The 26,700-nt window shown below is 26.7% G+C and overlaps 2 protein-coding genes across 2 annotated transcripts in view; one reads left to right on the forward strand and one right to left on the reverse strand.

Moving 5' to 3' along the window:
* LOC107445327 (Plasmanylethanolamine desaturase Kua) overlaps nt 1-23,413 on the forward strand; it is a 28,493-nt gene extending 5,080 nt beyond the window's left edge. Inside the window, exons 3-5 of the mRNA XM_016059688.4 lie at nt 4,048-4,139; nt 7,272-7,490; nt 12,658-23,413. Of these exons, the coding sequence (XP_015915174.1) occupies nt 4,048-4,139; nt 7,272-7,490; nt 12,658-12,918 (572 nt within the window). The 3' untranslated portion in view covers nt 12,919-23,413. The remainder of the gene's footprint in view (nt 1-4,047; nt 4,140-7,271; nt 7,491-12,657) is intronic.
* LOC107445326 (RNA-binding protein 34) overlaps nt 1-26,700 on the reverse strand; it is an 80,277-nt gene that overhangs the window by 30,114 nt on the left and 23,463 nt on the right. The window lies entirely within an intron of this gene.

Consider the following 26,700-nt stretch of genomic DNA (forward strand, 5'->3'; position numbering starts at 1 on the left):
TTATGCTGATGACAACCCAAACTTTTAGTATTATGCTGATGACAACCCAAAAATAATTTTATGCTGATGACAACCCAAACTTATTAATTTTATGCTGATGACAGCCCAAACTTATTAATATTATGCTGATGACAACCCAAACTTAATTTTATGCTGATGACAACCCAAACTTTTAGTATTATGCTGATGACAACCCGAAAATAATTTTATGCTGATGACAACCCAAACTTATTAATTTTATGCTGATGACAACCCAGACTTATTAATATTATGCTGATGACAACCCAAACTTATTAATATTATGCTGACGACAACCCAAACTTTTATCATTATGCTGATGACTATTTTTTTGTTCATATACAGCTATAAGTTAGAAATTATCACTGATGTTATCTTTAAAATATGTTATTTTTGATTAAATAATTACAATTTACAATCATATAAAACTAAAATTATTAAATTTATTTAATGAATTAATATTTGAAAATTGAATTAATATTTGAATACGATATTGTGATTCGTATTTACACCTTTTTAAAAACCTATGTAGCGATTCTCGCAAGTTTAAAATTCAATGTCTTGATTTGCTCATGCGGTTTATAATATCAAACATTGATTTTCGTATTTATACGTGATTTTAAAATAAGGCATTGGGATTCTCATTCACGCATTCTAAAAATTATGCATCATAATTCTTATTTATGCAATCTAAAAATTATGCATCATGATTCGTATTTACGCGATCTAAAAATTATGAATCGTGATTTGTATTTGTGTACTGGTCTTGTATAATTTATAATAATTTATATTTGTATAATTGTCTCTTATGTGAACTGGGGAAAAATATAATTTCCAGATTTATTTTTTCAGGTGGTAATTTTTATTTTCAGTAAAAAATGTTAAGTATTAATCATTTCCTTGTGGTACATTCCATACAGTAATCATTTATATAATGATAGATTAGTACACAATTGTATGTCAACACATTATTTATTACCTTAAACTGTTATTATTAAAGGGTTGCGCTTGCGTAAAATTTACTATCGTGGAAATTCAGCTTTTTTGCTTTTTGGCTAATCTCATCCCTGTTATAATATACTAATATAATACTTGATATAATAAATATTCTATTTTTATATAGCATATCGTCTAATGTGTCCTATTGTCAAATTCATATTATATATTGTCTAAATTAATGGATTATTGCACGAACATAAACAAGTGCAAACCGGTTTCAGTTACGTAAAAATAATAAAGCTGTATAGTATCACTTTATAATTATAATTTTACATAGAATCTTATAGTGCGTCTAATAATATGGCCAGGGACTTGTGTTTAAAAGAAAAATAAATCCAGAATCATTTATAAATCTGAGTCATTTTAAAAATGATCACAGTTATCTCTTTGTTTTGAGTATCACTGATTAATGAACAGAATGATGATGATAAATACATTTCTTTTTACCCTTATAAGACATTATTTGTGGTTTTTAAAGTCAATTAACTTCTTAAATTTTTTATCCATTTTTTTTAATGAATTTTGAAGGATATTTTTCATTTTAAGAATACTTTACTTTTAGATTAAATTTATTCCCACTGAAACAGCCTAAATTTTGCATTAAAGCTTCTTATCTTAAATATTCTCCTACAAAAAGTGTTCACGTTGAATAGTTTTTTAAAGTGTAAGAATTTACTTTTGAACAAAAGGCAATCTTTTAATTATCAGAATGCAACCCTGATGTTCTTGAAATTATTTATTAAAAATTAATAAATTCTTCCAATTTATCGTTGTGTTTATTTGCATTAAATTCACGAATTTCACATTTATTTAATTAAGTTTTTTTTTTTCCTTCAAGGGCATTTGTTTATAAATTTTTAGGTCTTCAACATCCTAGCCCTGCTTAAAAGTTGGGTTGACCTGATATAAATCAATTTGAAATTATGCATTGCACATCTTGAAATTATGCATTCAGAATAATTTTTGACAGATTTTGCATAAGGCATATTAAAAATTCCGAAGCATTTGAAGCTTGAAATTCAACCTCATCTACAATATAGTTTTTCTTGCTGAAAACATTCAAAAAGAATAAAAACCAGTCTATCAATATATTTTTAAATATTTAAAAATTCTTGAATTTCAAAGTGTTTATCTTTAAAAAGGAATCAGAATGGTTACGGATTAGCAATTTTCAAGAAATTAGTTCATTAAAATTTCTATTCTATTTTATTAAATTTTCTATTATTCTTATTTCTATTATTCTATATATCTATTATTCTATTTTTCTATTCTGTATTTCTATTATTATTCTTAGCTAATTAATATTTCTTTTTATTATACAAATATTCTATTTAATTAAAAACTTCTTTTTACAGTATGGTGAGTAAATTATTATTTCATTTTTCTTAATTTTATTTGTTTATTTTCATTGATTGCATTTGTTGAAATTTTTCGAACTTTTATCATAAAAACAAATACAGTGAAACCTCCTGTTATGGACACTCCTGCAAAACGGACGCCTCTCAATACGGACATATTTTTAATTCCCCGGGAATCTTCTATGAATAAACCATTACGTACATTCTCCGCAAAGCGGACACTCCCGTATCATATGTCTATTTTTAATTCCCCGGTATCATATGTCTAACGTGAGTTTCTATGCTAATAGGAAAATTATATTTATTTATCTGTAGCTACATCCAGAATTTTGTATTTATATCAAACTTCTTTATATATTCTTTTTTTATATTTATTATATAAAAAAGAATATATAAAGAAACTTCTTTTTTATCTCTTTTATATATTTCTTATTGTTTAAATAAATATTCTTGTAGATATTTACGGTATCCTTGAAGATATTATTTAATTATTTCTACATCTTTGAGAATAATCTAAAAACAATTTACGGTGTTAAATTTCGTTATTAGGGTACCCTTCCCGTAAACGGACAACTCTCATAAACGGACAAATTTTTTGGTCCCATGAATGTCCGCTTAACGGAGGTTTCACTGTATATAACAGTAACGCAATTATTAAAAGTTACCTTAAGTAAAATATTTTTTTGTAATTATATTTCTAAAATTTATTTTCTCAAATTATTTGATTTCACGCATTATTTATATCTCCTATAATTATGATTGCTAATATTTTCAGCATACATCCTATCAAATATGTTGATTTTGTAATTTTAATTATTGTTAACAGTATTTTAAAGTAAATACTATTTAACTGTTCCCTTTCCTCAAAAGGGGTATTTTTCCTCTAAGTTTGGGGAGTGTTTAATCTGTGTTTTAATGTTGGCAATTAAAGAGCAAGCTCAAGTATTTTAAGAGCGAAAAATATTAACTGGAATACTTATCACGGTGTGTAGCGTTTTTAAAAAGTGCTTATTTTCGATTTTCGTTATTTGAAAGCCCTTAAAGGTGCATTTTTCATGGAGTGTTTTCAAAAAGTGCTTAATTTCCCCTTTTCAAAAATGACATTTTTTTCTGTTACCATGTCAATTTTCGCCCTGTAATATGCAAAAGCGTGATTTTCACATTGTTCTATTATTATTCTTAGCTAACGTTTCAACATTTTCACAATTCATTCTAGCACACTGACGGTCCATAGCATATGAAAGCACCAATCATTTTACATGTTTGATGAAATACTTGTGAGTCGGTATGTGCGTCTACTGAGCTGGGTTTGATCAGATTATTAACTTCTCATGTACAACTCTGCTGCATTTTGCACAATGTCCTCAATTTCAAGCTTCATTTTCCACCCTCCGAAATCGAACTGAAAAATCTCTCTATCATTTTATCTCGAAAAATCTCTCTATTATTTTATGAAGCTCTCTATGATTTAACGGCTAATATAATCAAGAAATGAGTTCTTTGTCAGAAACTAGTTATTTTATCATGATCATGTAAAGTTCTGAAAATTATTTTGGATTTTGTTAATGTATTTTCATAATTCTATTTTTAGTGATGAATATTTTGTCTAATGCCTAATTCTGATGCATTATTTATTTAAGGTGTTACATTTTTTATTTCTTTTTTTTAATAGTGTGTGGTGTGATACTTGCTGATTTTTTGAGTGGCTTAGTTCATTGGGGTGCTGATACTTGGGGCTCTGTTGATGTGCCTATCATTGGAAAGGTGAATATTTTTAAATTCAACACTACATTATAGAATTTTATAAATATTTTTAATGAACTACTGTCTCAAAACAGGGGTCTGCCCAGGGCAAATTTGTTAGCAGTACTTTCACAAGTTCAACTTCAGGGAAAAGGGTAGTTTCACAAAATAGTTTTAAAAGAGCAAGCTCTAAGGTTCTTCCCCCCTCCCCGTCTCGTAAAATTTAGTTGTCGTTTCCCCATAAATAAAAAAACCAGGCTGTCCGTCTGTAAAGTTTAAAGAAAGTGGAAATTCGAACTATTATTTTAAACATTTCTCCAGTCGAAAAATGTTCTCATAATGAAGATAACTCTTAGTGCTAGTGCTGTTAATTGTGTGTTTTTATTAAATTCTTGTTGAAATTTAATTTTGAACAGTCAATTTTATGGATTTTTTAATTTGGATACAATTTTAAGCCTAAAAATTTACAATAGCAAAATTGTTTTTGAACACATGGGAAAAATATGTATAGAAATTTACCTGTCATAAATAATTTTTATTTGTAGTGACAATTTTTGAAAATATTTTCTTATTTTACCGTATTTTTGCGTTGATTTTTTAATATAATTTTTAATTTCCACAAATTATGTCTAAATTTTCACAAAATGGGTATCTCTTAAAAAAACCTAGACAGATGCCTGCATAATATGGTCAGAGTGACTGTTAAGCAAAAGAATGGGTTGCAGAATTTTATACATTTGGTAAAATTAGGAAATTAGGTAGTCAAAAAGTCCGGGAAAATAATTAACTTCACAGCCACTCGAAAAAATACCCAAGCACCTTGACCCCTTACAAAAAACAAAAAAAAATTCGCAAACGTAAAATGACCCAGTTTGTATTTGAAACCTCCAGTGCCCATTGCATCTGTGGGAGTGTCCAAGTGATTTCTTTTTTCAATCCTGTGTTCAAATGTGAAAATTGAAAAAACATTTTTCTATGGCGGATCCAGTGAATGAAATGTTTTTCTCCGCCAGTGATCCATTACTGAAAAATAAACACAACTGAAAAATTGTAATTCACACAATCAACATGTAGCTCGTAAGTTTTCAACCGTGGTTTATCAAAAGACTCATTTTTTTAAAAATTTTCCACCATGATTGGAAAATTAATTAAACTGAAAACTGCCACACTATCAATAATGTCACTTTTCAAGTGTTTAGTAATTTTTCTATTGAAGGATTTGTTTTTGTCATTTTTCATGTATAAAAATAAAATTAATTAAAAAACTAAAAAATTTATATGAAACATGTTAAATGATGTATAAACATAGAGTATAAAATTCTTTATAGAAATTGTTGTGCTCCGGAAACAATTGGGATTTCCGGATTTTTCTCTAACCGCAATACGGAAGGTTTCAGAAATTTGAGATTCAGAAGTTTAAAGAAATCACCGATCACATTTATGTATAAAAATTCTTGTTTATTTTACTTCGAAATATTAGAACTAGTATTTAATCTTGGCATCTCTTTCATTTGTAAATATTTTTTTTGTTAAAATAATAAATGGGTTTAGACATAAAAGTAAACTTATACATAAGTATTCATTTAAATTATGATGCATATAATTTGTTTAGAATTTGTTTTGAAAATATCAATGATTTAAATTATAAAGACATTAATTTTATTGAAATGTGTCATTAATGATTTTACTCAAGAAATTTTCAGAATTTTTGAGCTGGGCTCACAATCACCTTTGTTTTAATGTGTTTCTTGTTGTAGAAACAGAAACAAAAAAAACAAAAAAAAAATTACAAATCTTGAATTAAAAAACCAAGTGGTTAGATAGCTTGAAATTCTTTAAATATTTTGATTTTAAATAAAAAAAATTTTAATTTTTTATCTAGCTTTTCTCTATGGAGTATGCTACAAAAATTCAACAATTTTGCTTTGCGATATTCATTTTTAAATACTGAATATCTCTTAAAATAATAAAGCTACATAATTCAAAACAAATGACATTTTTTAATCATTTAACTTAAGAATTGGTTAATAATGAGAAAATATGATGAATGAATTTTGTAAAGAAGACACTGTTTGTACAAAATACAATGAAATGGTTCTACATTTAAATGCAAATAAATTTTTAAATTTCAAAGCAGAAAAGAATTTAAAGAAGGATTGATGTATAATCCCCTACAATTATTTTCTTTAGCTTAATGAAAATGTATTAAACAGTAATTGTCCTAGATTTTTTGGGTTACTTTGTATTTACAATTTGGTACACTTTTTGCAAAAATCACTTATAGTAATGCATTAAAACATATTTATTCAATAAAAACAATATATTCTAGAAGATGAACATATTATTTTCTCCAAATCTATCCTAATTTTTTAAAATGTACCAAAACATTAAAAATTTAATAACTAAAAAAATCTTGCTTGTTAAAATAAATTTAATTCGATTATTTTTTCAGTATATTTTTAAAAAGTTAAATTTTAAATAAAATACTTTAGAATATTTTATTTAAGTAGTAATTTAAGTTAGAGTATTTTTAGAGCTTATTTAAGTTAGAGTATTTTATTTTACACTTTCTTGGCCGTTAAGTACCAATCCTATGTAAGAAAAAAAAAGAGAGAGAGATGATGACTTGGAAATTTTAAGAATTTTTACCTAGAAAAATCAAGGAAATTCGAACCCTGATTTGAGTAGCCCACTTTTTTGTTTTAGATTATTAGTTTGAAATTCTAGCTAAAGCAAGTCATTACAGAATTTTTTTTTTTTTTTTTAAATTTCAAATGAGAATAGAACAATTATAATAATTTCATTCCTGCTCAAGAAAGTCATCTTGGAAAAAAACTTCAGCAATAAAAAAAAATTAAATAAAAAAAAAATCATTTTTCGAGAAATAATACAGAAAGAAAAACCGAAATTTTTCCCTTCTCAAATGAAAAATCTTTCTGCAAAAACTTTGTAACATTCTGTGACAATGTCGCTGCAATTCTGCCACGGGGCTCTTATAACTTTTATTTGTGCCCAGTCATTTAAAAAATTGTCCTCTATTTTTTTTGAATAAATTCTATTTTTCCCCCTTTGCTGCTAGGACTGTGAATATGCTTTGTTCTTATATTTCTGTGATTTTGTAGAAGCTAATTCTTAATTAATTTTAACTTTTAGGCTTTCATCCGTCCATTTCGGGAGCATCACATAGATCCAACGGCCATCACCAGGCACGACTTCATAGAGACCAATGGAGATAATTTTATGGTGACCATACCATTTCTAGGATACATGGCTTATCAATTTTTTAGTTATTCAGCAGAGAAGATTCTTCGGCTTTATCATTGGAATTGCTTTGTCTTCCTCTTGGGCATTTTTGTTGCCATGACCAATCAAGTATGTTTTTTTTTTTTTTAGTTACCTACTTTCATTACATTACATTTTTATTTCATGACATAATTGATTTATGAAAAAGACACTTATTTTTTTTACTATATTTAATTTATTGATTGTGTAGCAAATAAAAACATACTTGTTTTCTGGTCAATTTTCTCTATGTTTTGAACTGCAATGATGCAATATATTTTAAATGTTGATGGAAAAAAAATAATTACAGTAGAACATTGATTATTGGAAATAACCTAACCAAATCTATCTTGGATTATAGAGACACAAGTTAGGATATTTCTTTTTATTTGTGATGTTATTTAAATTTATTTTAATTACTTATTTATTATGATCATTTAATAAATGCCCTCCTCACAATTACATATATTACTTCTATAGAAAAAAAGATTATTTTCTTTTTTTAAAATATCCATTTGAAAAATATTTTTTTCTTCCAAATAATTCTTTTTCAACTTTTATAGTTACAATATTGATGTTATGGTTCTCTTACTTTTTTAAGAACCAGATGAATCCTGTTACATTATTAAAATGCATATGTTTATTCTTACAACCATAAAATTCTTATCAAAATAATGATTAAGGCCCAAATTTAAAACAGTATAATTGATGATAAATACTTTATTCACTTCAAAAAATATGAAGATGGAAATAAAAATCGACCCTGTTTCAAGCGTTCAAGAATAGGCGCCATTCTCGAGACTCACCTGGCACGAATGACTTGTGATGTTAATTTTTAGATGTTCAAAACGAGTCTACTTTTATTATTATCTATTATTTTTTAAATCTATGAAGTTTATCTTTTTGCTTCAGTTTTTTGGGATTATTCATTTAGTAACACAGTATATTAAATTATTTCACACGATATTAAAATTAATTTTACGTAAGATAAAGGCGTGTATTCTTTGACTGAAAAAATAATAATTTTTTCGTCCAGTATTAAATCAAATAATAAATAATTATTAAAAATTAGTTCTTGCATGAAATTATTTTTGAGTAAATGAGTGGATGTAATTTTTTTTTAATTACACAATTAATTTTAGAGACATGACAAAAAACGTAATTAAATATTAGGGGGGACCAAACTTATAACCGCTCTCCTAACTAAATTATTACGACCACTATTTCCAAATTATGGCAGTTTTGAATTCAGAAATCCAAATATGTAGAAAAAAAATATTTTTATTTAGAGAAAGTGAGTTTTTGTGTCTGACTTCATTATAAATTAATAGTTAGCACACAAAATATTTGAATTCACCCCAGGAACCATTAAGAACTTAGTACGTGAAAATCCGATTATTAGAGCAAAAGTTATTCAGGATGATGTCTTTTTTATTTTGTTCATTGTACATGAGTAATTGAAGTAATCTGTTCTACCAAGTGATTCAGGCAGGATTGGCAAGGTTTAGGACAGAATGGATTAATCCACGGTTTAAACCGTGCTGTCCAAAACCCCTTTGTCCAAAACTGTCTTAAACTGTCCAAAACCCTTTTACTCAAATTATGTTACAATTTTATTTGAACAATATTTAAAAGGTAAAATGAACGTAGAACTAATAAGATATTGATAATTAAATCTACTAGAGAATATTTGTTTTTAAAAGTATAATGTTTTATTAATATTGTTTGACTCTTCAACTTAAACATTAAACAAAGGATTATTAATCAGTAATCAAGTTCAATTGGTCCTCTCATTCAATAGTACATAACTGAAGTTTGACCTTGCCATACAAGTTAAGCTATTAGGGACTAAGTGCTTGGTTAATCATAAACAGGTTTATTTATCTATAGTACTATTCAAGAATACTTTTATTTCATTCTTGTTCTATTCTTTGAGCATAGTGGTGATACATCACCAGTGTCAGTAACTAAAACTGTTGTTATGTCCTTCAAATCTGTTAATACATTTTCAGTTATTTTGTATTTCCAATTTAAGCTAATATATTTATCTTTAAAAACAATTTTTTTTAAATAGATGTCTTTTTTTTATCATCCTGTGAAGCAGAAATTATAAAATTTGAAAAAAATTATTGTGAAAAATAAAAGGTTAATTTTTAAACAAATTTAGTATTCTTTTAAAAAAATTATTATTTTTTTTAATATTGCATTATTTATCCTTATGCAAAAACATTATATATCAGTATTAGAAGCATATTTATATTTAAAGGATTAGGTATTCACTTTTGTTGTTCAATGAACAGTGGAGCTTCAAAAATTATGAACCTTTTCCAATTATATTATAATATTTTCCTTTAATAAGTTAAAGTAAATTGTATAAAAAATATCAAATGTTTATTGATACATGTAATTATTATGTGCACAATGGTTACACCTGTAGAATTTTTACCTTCTACCAAAGATCAAGGTTTTGGACAGTTTCACCCAGTTTAAGACAGTAAAACCCACTTGTCCTATCCAAAACCAGTTTAAGACGTCCAAAACCCCAATCCTGGATTCAGGAGCCCGAATTTTTCTAACTCTTGAATAATATTTATTAAAAAAAACTTGATTAATTAAATTTTCATGGAATGTTATAAGAGGGATTTGAAGGTCATATACTTATTTACTCTATTTTCATAGGATTAAACAAAATGTTGCATAAGGGAGGTAAATTGCTTAAGAAATTTGAATTTATATCTTTGTAAAGTTAATTCAAAATTATATTAATCTAATTTAAAATTAATAATTACTAAATTTTTCAAATGATAAGCTGAGGAGTCACTTACAAATTCATTTTTTAAATGTTTCAAAATTGTTAAAATTTATGAAGCATCTTAGTTAAAAATATGAAGTTCTATTTATTAAATAATAAACCAAATTAAAATTTTAAACAATATTGAATAATATAATCGGCTCATTGTAAGACATGATTTCAATAAACATAGGGATTGGGGCGGAGACTGTTTCATTTTCAATGTAAATATTTGCCTCACCTTAATTGTTCTCCGAAGCAAGGAAATAGATTCAATCGGTTCTGTTACGTTACAAACCCTGCTTGGAGAAAAGAAAAAGCAGGTTTTAAAATGAATATTTACTAATTTTTTTGTTCGAATATGGGGTTATGTTTTCGCCATAAGCTCGATTAAAAGTAAATGTCACGACATTGCAAAATGTAAGAATGACCAGTTGTCCATTAAGAGTTCAATAAGTAATGACATTTTTAAACACCTTATAGAAAAAACATGTAAGTTCATACCCTCCAACTTATGAGGATTTTGAAAATAATTCTTTCTAGTGGTAGCGAACCAAAGTAGAAATTTTTAAAGCAAATGGATCTCTCATAAAACTTTTATCAGAACTTAAGAATCTAGCCTTATGGCCTGCACTTTTATAAGTAATAGTGGACAAGTTACGCTAAATTTAATTTTTTTTAAATATTAAGACATTAATTTTGCTACCGTCTGAAAAGAAGATTTCTGAAACTACTGAAATTCCGTAGCAGTTGGAGGGTATGTAAGTTAAAAAGAAATAACTGAATGAGTTTATAAAAAAAAATATTAATTTAGTTTATATTTTATTTATTATAATTTTATTTTAATTCATAATTTTTATTATAATTTTTAATTATTGTTTTATTTATATTTTAGAAATCGTGTTTCTTAAGTTTTATGTTACTACATAAAATTCAGCTTTTTTTTTTCCAGATACACAAATGAAATGACGAAGTCAAACTTTTTAAATATGTTTATTGTTTTGTTTATATTTTAACAATTATGTTTCTGAAATGTTATGTTACTGCGCAAATTTTAGTTTTTTTCGGATACACAAATGGTCTCATATAATTTATACAAAGTCAAACTTTATCAACATAATTATAATTGAAATATTTTCTTAAATCTATCATATTAATTCATTCTATACTGCATTACAGTATTAAAAAGTACTTAATAGTAATACAATAAAATGATAAAAGGTATGATTCAATTTGTTAAAAGTAAAAGAAAAATGTTTCACATTACAAAAATGTATCATTACAGAAAAAATAATCAATTTTATAGCGTTTTTTTAAAAAAATTTGAAAGTTTATATTCATTAACTGAATTAAATTCTCACTTAATTCTTATTTGTATTCTGAAAAATCATTATATATATATATATATATATATATATACAGAGAGAGGGAGAGAGGGAGGAAGAGAGTTTTACCATAAAATGCAATACACTTAATTTCAGAGATTAAAAATGCTCAGATTTTGATAGCAATTAAATTGACTTTTAGTTACCATTAAATGTAGGCAAAAGTATAAGGAAAAAAAAATGTCGTGAAATTCTTAATATACTTGAAATAGAAGAAATAATGATTGTTCCTCAAAATTGATAAATTAAAACTTTTCTAATGAAAATATTGTGCCAAATCTATTTTGATGTATGTGATAAATTATAATTCTGTTGAAAAATGACTAATGTTTTGCGAAATTAATTTTTAAAATATACAGTAGCTATTAAGACGGAAGATGGGAATATCATATAAGTCAAAATATCATACCGTTGCTTAAAATTCCTCTCTATAAAATATGAACCCCGTATGTGCTTTCTATGTATATATTTCTCAGGTAAATGATCAAAGATCTGCTCAGCATCTGTATTATACATGGAAATGTATNCTGACATAGCATTTGATAGTGATTTTCAAATATATATATATATACATACATACATACATACATACATACATACATACATATAAGCATATATTTTATTTTGTAACCGTCATTGAACAGCCCACCCAATTTTTTGGGTTTCTACTAATGTTCAACTCCATAGTCTTGTAATTTTGAACCCAACCCAGAGGACAAGGGAACTCCTAGATCAAATATTCAGAGAAATTTGTCTTTGTGGAGGACTTTTTGATGGAAATAACCTGCATTTGCGTTATATGGAGAGGAAGACCACAAAAACTTCCCATAGTTAGCCTGGCGGCAAAGGGACTCTAACCCATGATCTGTCTACCATTGAGAATATTTCATCTCAGTATCATGCAAGACTGAATGCAGATTCATACTGACCAGCCATCGCTGGGATTCGAACCCGGTTCACCTCATTGGAAGGTGAACGCTCTATCCCCTGAGCCATCTCCACTAGCATAAGCATATATGTTTATATTTACAAGCTGATTTAAATATCAACATATCCTTAAAACAATGTGCTTCTTTTTCAGATCCATAAATGGTCTCATACATACTTTGGCATACCATACTGGGTTACATTGCTTCAAAACTTCCACATCATCCTGCCTCGACGCCATCATCGCATCCACCACGTCGCACCCCATGAGACATACTTCTGCATCACCACAGGCTGGCTGAACTATCCCCTTGAGAAACTCAACTTCTGGTCCTTCCTTGAGAACGTCATCCAAGGGATCTTCCACTGCAAGCCCCGGACTGACGATCTGAAATGGGCACAACGGAAGGACTAGTCCATTCCTCCACCACCCCAAAAAAATGCTTTTGCTAATGTGCCTCATATTTTATACAAAATGAATTAATACAGTCACTTTTCATAGGTGCCAATACTTCTCCCAATTTAATAATTCAGAAGCTTTACTCTTTTGCCATTACTTACTTCTTTGTTTTAAGTGATATTTTTTGATAAACAATTCTTAATTTTATTCATTGCTTATTTTATGTAATATTGTATTTGTTTCTTTTTCAAAAAGAATGCAGTTTAACGCAATGTGATATACATCATTTCACATATCATTAAATTTAGCTACTGAACATGGCAATATCTATATGAAACAGATCAATATTAATGCTTTAAAATAATTATTAAATAAAAATAAGTGCTTAAGTGTTTATTACCACTGAAAAAAATTGAAATTATCAAAATCATGAGAAGTAAAATCCTTGTATTTTTGAGATTGTTTAGTAGATGCAATTTATAGATAATTGCAGTTTATAGAATAATGATATATACACTTCTTACTGTAATAATATTAGTTGTACTGTTTAACCTATGTTTTTGCAAGTTCCATTATCTGTGGATCATTTGTTGCTTTCAAAGTCCTAAATGAATACAAGCCCATTCTAAGCTGGTCATGTGATAGCCTAAAGTAAATTTCATATTATATTAAATACCTTTTTTTAATGCTGAGATTTAAAAAAAAAGCTGTATTTATTTTTTTCTCCAAGTTTTTTATATTAATATATTATTTTAATTCCTGCCAAATGCAGCTATAATAAGGAAACGTTACAATTAATCATTATTATTAAGTATCAAAAACTTTTTTCAATGCTAAAATTTTTTTTATATGCTATATTTTTTACTAATAACTTTTTACCATTCATTTTTTTTCTTCTGAAAACTATTCATATTTTGATCTACCTTTTTGGGAAGCTTCTTGAAAGTGGACTCATGACTTCTAGACCAGCGGTATCCACAAAACCCTTTCATTGGAAGGGTTTTGAAAAAAAAAATTTATAACTAGAAATAATTATATTTATATCCAATTAATATCGCTGGGGAAATTTTTTTTTTGTATTTATAAAAATATTTGGTATTGACTAATTACAGGGTGTGGATTTCAAATCTGAAACTAGTTTAGTTCTAAGGCTACAGATATTTTTTTTAAATGATATTTTTGTTTATTTTCTGTTGAAATGTACAAGTTTGAAAATGCTTCATATAATAGGGGGGGGGGGTCATGTAAATGTCGCGACAATCTTCCAGAGGGGTTAAAGCACATAATCAAGATTAAAATTACACTTTTTCCCATTCTCTAAAATATTTTCGTACTGGGCTGGGGGCGCTTTCCTAGTATGACTTGCTCAAAAGCACAAGAAGAAACAATTCATAATAGGTAAGCTCCCCTAGCAGCAAATGACATTTCTGAGTATTGGTTGCTTGATCTGAAGATCTTGATGGTGTATTGTAACTTCCTTAGAAGTCGGTCGGAACATTTGCACGACCCCCATGTTATATGTAACGTTTTTAAACTTGTGCATTTTGGCAAAAAATAGATTAAAATATCATTTTAAAAGAACTGATGCTTGCAGACAGAAACCAACTGCAGATTTGAAATCAGCTGTACGAAAGCATCTAAGATCTGTTAAAAAAAATCTCGTGCAACAAAAAACAAACAAATATTTGTTTCCCAGTGTAATCCATAATTTATTTACTATTTTGGTGCTTCATATCAACTTATTTAGGTAAAATACCAAAAAAAAAAAAAAGCATTAAGTAATTTTTTTTAATGCAGTATATTAAACAAATTATGAAAAGGATATATGCATTTATAAATAATTCAATAAAAATTTCTCATCAAGCTTTTCAGTTCAAAATAAAATAAATAAATTCAAGAATAAAGAACTATATTTTACTATTCTCAATGCTTATAACAGTTCTTTTTTTTTGTAAACTTCAACTCAGTTTATTTTATACATTTTCAGCATATGCTTACATCAAGAATAAACTCATAATATTAAATATTTAATTCTCTACATTAAATGTTTTCACTGCTTTTTTTTCTCATTTAGTATATTCCCAGCTGATAATGAATTTTTTTTATAATGCATAATGAACTTTTTTTCTACCAAAAGAAGCTCGATCATTTAAGGTTTCATAACTACAACAACAAAAAATTTGGAGTCGCTGGTCTAGGCTACCATCGTACTTTATCTTCAGTAGTCTTCTGGGTTCATCAGCTTCCATAGTGATTCAGACAGAAATCCATGTTAGACTCGACAATCAATGGTGGCTGGAGACAATTTAATTAACTTAGATTAGCAAAAAAGAAGTTAAGCAAACAATAAATTACACAAGTTTCCTTTTTTAATTGTTTAATCTAAATATATATTAAAAAATTGTATATGTTGAAGAGTTATATGTATTGAAAAATCTTTGATAACATTGCTTGCAATGTGTAAGTCTTATTAAAAAAAAAGTCCTTTTACATTATCTAATGCCATTTTCAAAGTTTATTGAATGAATCAATAGATCTGTAGGCTAGATAGTTTTTTTTTCTTTCTCAAATTATCCAATTTTATACATGCTTTTTATACATATTCTAAACAGGCCTATACATTTATTTCGACGAATTTTCAAAATAAAGGCTTGTAATCATGTGCATAATAATAAATTATATTTAAGCGTTGATTATTCAAATTTTTGTTGTGACTATGAAAATGTGTTTAAACTATTCTTATAGTGAAAATTGACAAAAAAAAAAACTCTCTTTATTTAACCTCTTCATTTACCTATTATATTTTGAATTATTTTGAAGAAAAAAAATGCAAAAAATTATTAAATTTTTTTATTTTATTGATAAATACAAGAAACTAAAATAAAACATATTGCACAGGTTTTAAGTTGAAATTTGAATTTATTTTTATATGTAAGAAACCTTTAATTTAAAATCAGTTTACTATCCAAAGTTATTTCGGGCAAATGAAAAAAGTTAAATATTAGTCTTTGTATGATAGTTCTTAAAACAAGGGACAACACAAAGTGATACTTTTCATACATCAGTGAAGGAATATGGCATTTTTTTTAATTACTCTTATTGCTGTGTAAATTCAGCAAAACCATCGCACAAAACATATGTGTAGTCCCACAGTCCAACATCTAAACTCCCAAATAAAACTTGGCAGACTTCCAATTACGGCAGATAATGTTTTTTGCCTCCGACTGAGTAAAAATGTGATAAAAATAAAATTGTACTGACAAATTCTGCTAAGCTCGAGTTTTCTCGGGATGATAAATATTTGCAACATATAATATATATTTGAAATATTGAAGGGATGTAGAAGGGGAAGAAAAATTTAAAATTTGTTTTTAATCCTTTTTTATTAAATTTTCATAAATAAAATGATGTTGAATATTTTCTCTATTCAGCAGTATGTTTCCACCCATTTAAAATGCAAGGTCTTCATTTAATCAGAATTTTAGTTATAAAGTGTGCAGTATTTTAAATTCTCTAATAATTTTTTATGACGATTAATTACACCAGTACAATTCAGCTGCCTGCAGTTTTTAAAAGATAGTTCAATAGTATACATTTGTTTGTTTTTGGATTTTTTTAAAATATCTTTGTTTTTGTCTAATTAATGTTAAAGCTTTCTCCTCTCCTCCCTCCCCCCAATCAGTTTTCATCATTTTAAATTGTAAAAACATAAATTTACTAAAAATCTAAAAAAATGACAGATGTGTAATTTTAAATGACAGTTAAATGTAGTTTAAGATCGCATAACTTTGCTGCTTTAAAATTTTGAAGAAAAAAAAATCTAAACAAGTTCTGAAAACTATCAAGTGCTATTTCTCTTCATCTATTAAAGTGACTACTTAATTTATCTTTTTAAAAGGTATTATATTGTTGAATAATGCTATATCATCAAAAGTTATATCACAAAAAAATAAACAAATGACAAGAAATCATGTAGGCTTAGTTTTTGTACTTACTAACCCACATTTATTTTATTTTTGTAGTAATTGCTGAACCAAAATTTAAATTCATATCTTTTATCAACAAGTGTTAAGAAACAATAAAAACAGTATCTGTCTGATTAGACAAACACTTAAAGTAATTATCTGTTGTCCATCCAATGCGAGAGCTTCTTTTTATAAAAATTAGAAATCTTATTTTAAGCTAACTATTTTAGTAAAAAAAAAAAAATAACCAAACATGCTTATTTAATAAAAAATACAACAGTGCTACTTATACTAACTAATATACATTGCAATCTCAAGAACTTTCCTTGAAGTTCAGTGCACAAAATAACCTCACTATTGAATAATTCAAGGTATCTGGCATAGACTTTCTCTAATTACTTTGTTTTGAGAGATTCTTGGGTGGTGGCCATTGACTTTTTTGCATATTTTTCAATACGGCTGTTTGAATCAAAAAGGTTTTTACTCATATATTGAAAAATTATTTATATTATATTTCTTAGTTTTAATGACAAAAAAGAAAACTTGATGGAAATCGTTTAAAGAATTCGTCTAAATAATAAAATATTTTTATTCATTTTTAAAGAACTATTCAACCAATCTCTGAAATAAAAAAGAGAAACTTATTAGCTTTTAGATTGGTAGTGGTGAAAATTGCTTATTATTGCAAATAACCACTACATTCAAAGTATATCAACTTCTTCCACTGATGCTGAGTCAAGCAGTTGTGCGTGCATTGTCTTTTTAACTTGATTGTTTTTTTTGTAAAAATATAAATTTATTTCTAATTACTATAATTAATTGGAAAATTGTATAATTTGTAATTTCAGGATTTGTATAGGTTCTTGAAACCTTTTGATTTTTATGTTTTAAAAAAAAGTGCTTACATTATCTTTCCTGGCTTGTTATTTTTTTGCTACCTTCAAATTTTTTTTTTATTAGTTCATTTTGTTTCTTGGATTTGACAAACGAAATGAAGTTAAAATAAATATAATTTTTTTTCCCTTCATGTGGGCTTTTTTTTTTTTTTTTCAATTGGAAGGCAATGCTCTAAGCTATTAAATAACAAGCAATTACTTATCTAAGTGAGACACCATATGAATAAAAAAAAAAGGAATTTTCTTATTTCAAATAGATTTTATTTTTTTAGTGAAAATGAATAATAACAGTGAAACATAATAAATGGATTCAACACAGTGAGACATAATAGTTAATGATTGTTGTAATAATGAGACATAATAGTAAATAATATCAAATTAGTTATTTGATATTTTTCACTCTTTTTTCAGAATTGGAATATTTTCCACTTCTGAATATGAAACTTTGTGGTATGGATAAAATTTGGCTAAAAAAATGCTGAAAAACTATTGTTTTTACATAATTGTAGAAATCTTAGTGATAAATTATCTTTTCAACCTATTCCACTTTAATCTTTTTTCAAAACTTTATTACAATATTTTTGAACGCAAATTATTGTGCTGTTTCTATTGCATTAATACTTATATGTTTGGACATTTACTTAATATAATCAAATGTTTGTTATTAAAATGAAATTCATTTACAGTTTAACGTGAAAAATGCAGCATATATTTTTGCTCATTATGTTAATCTTTAATAATGTACTTGTGTAGAAACAAGAATATTAACATTGTGTAACAGTTAATAAACGAAACTTTTTCTAATTATGTGCATTTAAAGGAGATATTTCCTTATTGCTTCATGTTTGCGCTGACTAGAGTTTTTTACTTACAAACATTAAAATATATATGTTGCGGTTCACCTTGATTTAGTTGAGTTATATTTTTCAAGTTCGCAATATTTTTGGTAGAACGCAGGTAGAGAAATCTTCCCTACTTAAAGTTTATATTATTCTATATAAAGTATGTTGAAATTCTCTTAAAATATGTTTGACTAAATATTTGGTTAAAGGTCTGAATATATGTTCCTTTTTAATGGAAGACATGAGATTCTTTTAACTTTAAAATAATTCTATAATATACATTTAGAAGAATTCTGCATTTTTTCTGTTGCTTTACTTTATTGTTATTTAATTCTTTTTAATCATCAAAGAGTAGCTGCTATGGCTCAGGGGTTAGAGTGTTTGCCTTCCACTGAGGTGAACTGGGTTCAAATCCCACCGAAGGCTTTTCTGTACGAATTCGCATCCGGCTTGCACAGACCACAGTGCTGACTTGAAATATCCTCAGTGGTAGACAATCATGGGTTAGAGTCCCTTTGCCATCAGGCTAACTCTGAAAGGTTCCAGTGGTCTTCCTCTCCATGTTACGCTAATGTGGGTTACTTCCATCAAAAAGTTCTGCACAGAGGCAAATTTCTCCCAATACTTTATGCAGGAGTTCCCTTGTCTTCTGGACTGGGTTAAAAAATTACAATGCTACGGAGCTGAACATAAGTCGTAAACCCAGAAAATTGGGTCGGCTGTTCTTCAATGGTTATAAAATAAAATAAAAACAATCATTAAAGGTAATTTAATTATTTAAAAAAAAGTGTGTTAGATGTTTTCTTTTAGTGCAAAATATTTTTTATTTCTTTTCTCATGATTTCATTTTATTCTTTTCCCGTTCTCATGCATGTAATGAATAAGTTTGAGAAATTATTTTGCATACAAAGTTGAACCCACAAATTGGATGCTATAACTTTGAATCCATAAATTAGAAAGTTTTATATATAAATCAATTTATAGTTTTCAAAACTTTAGTCTGGAATCTAACCCCCCCCCCAAAAAAATTTCTTTTCTTAACAATTCTTTAGTTATGTTTTTCCTTTATTGTATTCCTGCTGAATGTTGAACATTAATGATGCATTGCTGCTAACTCTAATGGATTTTCCAGTAGACTACTGGATTTTGCCACTTTCTCCTTTTCTACTAAAATTCTCCTGTCTTTTGTACATTTTAAAAAATTATCTAAAATTGAGTAAGTTTCCTTAAAAAAATCCCTATTTAAGTAGAATTTTTGCACAGATTATTGCTTGCTTGAATATTTAAATAAGTATTACTTATACATAATGCAGTGAACCTAATTTATAGAAATCAGTTTGAAACTTATTTTGTTCTAAAATTTTCAGTTTATTTTTTATTCAGACCTCCCTTTTTAAATTAATTGCAAAACTCTTAACTATCTTTGATGAATTAAATCCTTATTATTATTCAAATTATGAGTAAGCATAATGCATAACATTTCACCTATATTTAATGCCAATCAACTGGAAAGGATTGCAGTTTTTCTATTTTGATGATTAAAAAATCCCTAAAATTCCCTATGTGTAAAATATTTAGTACAATTGATATTAATATTATTTTGTTCGAAATTAATATTATTTAGTAAAATCTACTGGAATTTTTCCTATCCATGTTGACAGCAATAAACTAATATTTATGAACCTTTTGAGCTTAAAATGCTTCTTTTTTTTTCTTCATTTAAGTATGATCTTATTGGACCAGAAATCAAGATTATTAAGCAGTTATTGGTTTAAACTGCGGTTTAAATATTTAACGAAGAAGATTCAATTACAGTGTGTGCAGATTTTTAAAATATACATTTATTCTATGCAGAAAGAATTAAAATATAACATTCTGCATAGTCTTCACATAGATATTTGTTTTAGAATAATTTTAACAGGAAAGTGCCTTCAAAGCAAAAGCAATATTTTATTTACTATTATATTAATTTGTGGTTAAAATTTTAAAGATTGCATCGCAAGTAAAATTCAATAATGTTTAAAGCAGTTTTTAAAATCTAAAATTTTGTAATACAAATATATTACTATGTTTATTTAAACTGCCTTGGATATAATTTGTACTAAGAGAGAAAATTAGTAATTCATGTTTCACATAATATTCAAAAATAAATAACTTGGATACAAATATTAACCAACAGCTTCATCATTTATCATCAAACTCAATGAAAAATACATTAAAAATTCCGAAACTAGGTTAGATGATTTCTGGGAACTGTTGGAAAAACTTGTGTGGATAATCAATCGCTAGAATCCTCTTTGCACATATTATTGGTTTAAGAACCATTCATTTCAAGATATTCAGAACAGTATAAGAAGACACGACTTAGAAAATCACCCAATCATTTTTGAAAAATTTTGATTAGTTGACAAAAATTATATTACATGCGCGCGTTTGAAGATAATATAAAGCAAAATAAACTATTACCTTGCATAAAATTGAAACACAATAGGAAAATCCAAAAACCTGGAAATAACATCCTAAATATCAAAAAAGAAAAAGCACTAAAATAGAAATTCAAGGCAGGGGGGCACTTACACATGCTCGTAACTTGGAATTTTATTCTTTTTCCCTTATTTTCATTTATATTGCATTTGTATCTTAAATTGTATGTATTTACATATATACTATATATATATGTATATATGATGTTCAGTTATATATAGAATGTCTCAATGGCAGCTGTATTGTTCTTCCCAATTTTTTATTTTCCCCTCTTTTTGAGATTTAAACTGTTAAGGTCATTTTATTATAATAATACAATTGTATTTATTGATTCTCTTCCTATCCTGTCATAATTATTTAATGTTTTAAGGGATAGTTTTTCCTGTTTTTAACAATTATTGTTTTGATAAAGGTGCTTAAGGAAACCTTTTTTTCACATGCCTTGCTACAATTTTAAAAGACATTAAAATTCATTTAGAAACTTTTCATCTCATGAGAAAATTTCCTTTTTTTGTTCTGATACGTCTCCACAAATCATAATACCTTTTACCATAACTAAGGTAAAAGGCTTTCCTATGTACCATATTATATCATCTTGGAATCTTTTGATTTTAAAAATGGAAACATTGTTATTAATATATTTATTATTGAAGCATTATTGTACTGCAATCAATTCAAATGATTAGCACTAAACATACCTCAAATGACAGTTTAAGAACTTTGGCATCGAAAATGCGCTTATCATCTTACCGTTTTTGCAGATATGACTTCATGACTTTTTCTAACAATTATATACAGTTATTTATCTATTACTATTATTTTTTTAATATTTTGTTTGTTTCGAATAATACTTGTCGTATACCTATTTTTACCACAATCGGTCATAATACAGGGAGAAGATTTTTTGCTTTATAAGCTTATCGGATCAGACATTACGATGTAATACGTGTTTTACGTATCGCATTCGATGAGTTGCACATTTCTGCAAAGATTGTTGCGTAGTTAGTTCAATCAGAATAACTGCGAATTCGAATTTCAAGAAAGTGCCTAAAATTTTAGATTGGCATTTTTGTGTTAGAAAAAATGACAAAAACTAAATGTTTTGGTAAGTAGCTTCTATTTTATTTTGATAGCTTTTGCTTCATTTCGAACTAAGAAAAATGTCGAAACAATCAAGACAGCACAAGTTCTTAGAAGAAATAATATTAATTATAAGAATTATATTTCTTATATGTTATTATAATTATAAGAATTATATTTCTTATATGTTATTATAATTATAAGAATTATATTTCTTATATGTTATTATAATTATAAGAATTATATTTCTTATATGTTATTATAATTATAAGAATTATATTTCTTATATGTTATTATAATTATAAGAATTATATTTCTTATATGTTATTATAATTATAAGAATTATATTTCTTATATGTTATTATAATTATAAGAATTATATTTCTTATATGTTATTATAATTATAAGAATTATATTTCTTATTTGTTATTATAATTATAAGAATTATATTTCTTATTTGTTATTATAATTATAAGAATTATGGAAATAATAATAATTAGAAGAAATATGTTTGCTGAAAATGTACAATAGAAACACCTGTATATTTAAAAAATGCGCTGAGCAATGAATTAAAAATTCTTGTTCTTTGTGTTTGTAATACATAAAAATTGGCAATATGCAATTTTGTTAAATTATAATAAAGTTTTTTTTAAGATTATTTCCTTCCTAACATCCATACTTCATAGATTCAATCAAGAAACACAAAATCCAATCATTTGACTAGCTATGGTGGAAATAGGTATACATTAAGTAATGGTATGCTTAGTGTTAAAATCTATTTTAACAAACTTTTAATCAAAATGGGTCGTAGTAGGTGGAATCCATCATAACGAAATAAATATTGATGCATATATTTTTTTCATTTTGACACCACTGCAATATTTATAACTGGAAGAAATTGTTTTACAAGTTATTTATCGTCATTATTATATCAATTGAAAAACAAATTATTTATCGTCACTTTTCCAGTGGTTCACTTGCATTGCTGAAAATATGTTTTATGTCTTGAAAATTTTGCTTGCAACTCAGTGCAGCTTTTCAATTTTAAATATTATTGTCATTTTATGCCATTTTTAATTTCACAAATATTTTGATTTTTTTTTAATTAGAAGAGCTACATTGGTCGGTGGATGTTGGCATCTATGACTTTTTGTTGCTTTGCTGCCCACTTCGGCTTCAGCTTGACTGTCTTTAAATAATTTCTGAAATTCCTTAATTTTTTAATAAACTTTTTTAGATGAAAGCTTCTTGTTTTTTTTATTTCAGTGCTTCAACCCACATCTTGATCACATGAGAAGACGTCACTGAATGTCCTAGTTTTTTTTAAAAGTTTTTTTTGGGGAGAAGGGGGTCCCCCCCAGAAACGAAAACAACCTTCAGAAACAATTAAAGCTAAGTAGGATGCAGATATTAAAAAAATTATTTATTATTCATGCTCTACCGTTATAGAAAAAAATAATAATGGTGTAGTGCAGTTAAAATCTTAATTCTTTTTCTGCCAATTTTTTGAAAAAATTTTGCGAAAATTATAAATTATTAAAATTTGACTTGTATGACATGGATAGCTTCAAGTTGATTCAGACTTGGAAAAAATACCTTTAATATTATAGAAAAATGAAATTCACTGTTGAGTGCAGTCAAATAAATAAGCATTCTTGATACATTTTCTGAAATTTTAAAAAATAAGCAAAATTAAACAGTTAAAATTTGACTTAACAGGAATAGCCTATAGTTGATTTGCACTTAGTCAAAAATACTTTACATATTATATGGGAAACAATATTTAATTGCGAGGTGGAGTCAAATATAAACATTTTTGAAACAATTCTCTATATTTAACGTTTTTATTATGTCCGCGCCTACGTTGTAATATAGCCTTTTAAGTAATTTATATCGTTTGTCGAGATCCCATTTAGAACAGCCTAATTTGTCTATCATTATTTCCTTCGGGATAGTTACTTACTATAATGTCTGACCCAGTTTCAAAATTATAGGTTAATAATAAGGGGGAGATATGAGGTCATATATATATACACAGTATATGAGCAACAATTTTTCAATTTTACGCACTTAAAAATATATACATACATACTTACAAATTTTGCCACATTGCAGCACCCATAATGTAAGCTTACATGTAGTAGTTTAGTATATTATAATACCTGATCGCGTTTGAATATTATGGACGCATATTAAGGGGATATATGGGGCCATATAACAAAGCTCGTTAACTTATTTTTATTTTCTCTACTTACTAATTTGAATTTAAAAATCTTCCAAATCTCTCTTTTATTTCAATACATAAAATAAAACACTGGCAAATTTTATTTATTAGAAATAAAGGAATTTTGAACTAATATTTTCATATTCATAGAAAGAAAAAGAATTACCTTTTAGGTTCAATAGCTTAAAATTATTATTTTTTTTTAAACAATCACCGTTTTGTTTTCTGTTTCTTATTAAAGTATGGTATTGTTTTGTCCAAATTAGTATAGTAGTTTTTTTAATTAAGACTAATAATTTATGGTATTTGTTAGGGTGTTGATTAACTGTGCAAAATTTAGATTTCGCACGTAATTATTAATACGATTGCCGTGCTTAGAGCAGTCATTTATCGAAACTATTCATTTTATAAAAATAACTTGAGATTTTTTTTAAAATGGCCTTTAAAAAATTCTCCAAATTTTAGAGAATGTAATAAGCTCTTTTGTTTTAAATTAATTATGAACTAGTTTATTAAATTTATAATTTATCTTCACAGTAAAAATATTACTCAAAATATCATTTAACTTTGTTTTTAAAAGTTAAGAGGTAATTTAAGGGCTTTTTCATTAGCAAAAAACTCAAATACATTGTGCACATTTTGACGTGCTTGTGATTTTAGAATTTCACCTTTTTTAAATTTAAAAGGCATTTCTCAAAATTCAAAAAAGTTAAAAGAAAAAAATAAAAGAAAAAATTTACTTCACCAATAAATTTGTTGAAATTTTTTTCTTAAACAAAAGCTTTTGAAAAAGAGAAAAGATTAAAAAAAAAAACACCAATCGAACACTCTAAACCAGGGATTTCCAACTTACATGAGGCCGGGGGCCACAATTAAAAACACAAACCAAATGGCGGGCCGCAACTTTATCAAAATTTTATGTAGGACTCTTTTATGTTTGAAGGAACATAAAATATTACTGACTTTTACCAAGTTGTACAAAACAAAAGTATTGAATTACAAATTAAAATAAGAAGTAGATTTTTAAAAATATTTCATTGTTGTTAATAATATTTTTAAAAATATTAAATAATAAAAATTCGGGCTACAATAACTTTAATGTACACCAATGTATTAAACAATTAATGTGCAACAGATATCTAAATGTTAAGATATAAAACTTCAAAAAGGTTGGTATTAAAATTTACATAGTAGCACACAAAATATTCAATAAGAAAATTGAGGCTTGTCTGCTGCAACTACCAGAGAAAAGATTTTAAAATTTACAAATGTGTGCGTAAATATTTTCGTCCAAAATGAGTGGTTTCAAAAAGTTAAATCGGAGAATTTCTTCGATAAAATTTCTGATACACACATGCTAAATTATATTCACAAAATACAAAAAAATGAAATAAAAAAGAGTAGCACGTACACGATTATTTTTGTATTTGAATAAATATTTTCTTGGATGCAAACCCTGAGAAATAAATTTCTTTGCACCGTTGGTATGCTAAATTTCACAGAAACGAAGAGATTAGAATTTTATTATCGAGAAAAGTATTTTAAACTGATAGATTTTTTACGAAAATTGTCAGCAAAAAAATTATAACTAATATATTTTAGTTCGCGGGCCACAAAAAAAAGGCTTCGCGGGCCGAATGCGGCCCCCGGGCCGCCAGTTGGACACCCCTGCTGTAAACGATATTTCAGGAGAGAATGCTCATTTCTCTTCACTCTGGGGCTAACACAATAGACCGAAGAAAGAGGTCTCCTTTTCTCTGGTCGAAACCAGTCACCAGTCATAGTCATTTCCACAGCTCCAGACGAATGTCTGGCAAAGTCAGGGTTCGCCAAGTGGGCCCACTTTGAAAAAAAAACCCACTTGGAACGATAAATGGGGTTTTTTCAAAAAAAATTTTTTTTTTTTACTAAAACTTATTGTTTCGCATTTACTTTTATATAATTTATTGTGCGGCATAAATTTGTCAAATAGAGTTGCATGAGTTATATGATTAAGTTTTTAATATTAGTAAAGTAAAAGAAACTCGAATCTTCATATAATTTTATAGTAGGTACTATTGAAAACTTCAAGTGGGTTTTTTCAAAAAGTAATATTTTAATGATATTAAATGAAATAAAAATTTAAATAATATACTTTGAAAAAAACAATTTTTCAAATATTGTTGCATGCTTTATATATTAATAAACAGGTTATTATTATTAATTCATATGTTTAAAAAAATTGAAAAGAAACAATTTTTTTCTTTTTTTACCAAGTGATACATTAACAAATTTAAACAGTTTTATTTTCTGGCTTTAAAAAAAAA

Source organism: Parasteatoda tepidariorum, chromosome 8 (assembly GCF_043381705.1).
Source record: "Parasteatoda tepidariorum isolate YZ-2023 chromosome 8, CAS_Ptep_4.0, whole genome shotgun sequence".
Taxonomy (NCBI): Eukaryota; Metazoa; Arthropoda; class Arachnida; order Araneae; family Theridiidae; genus Parasteatoda; species Parasteatoda tepidariorum.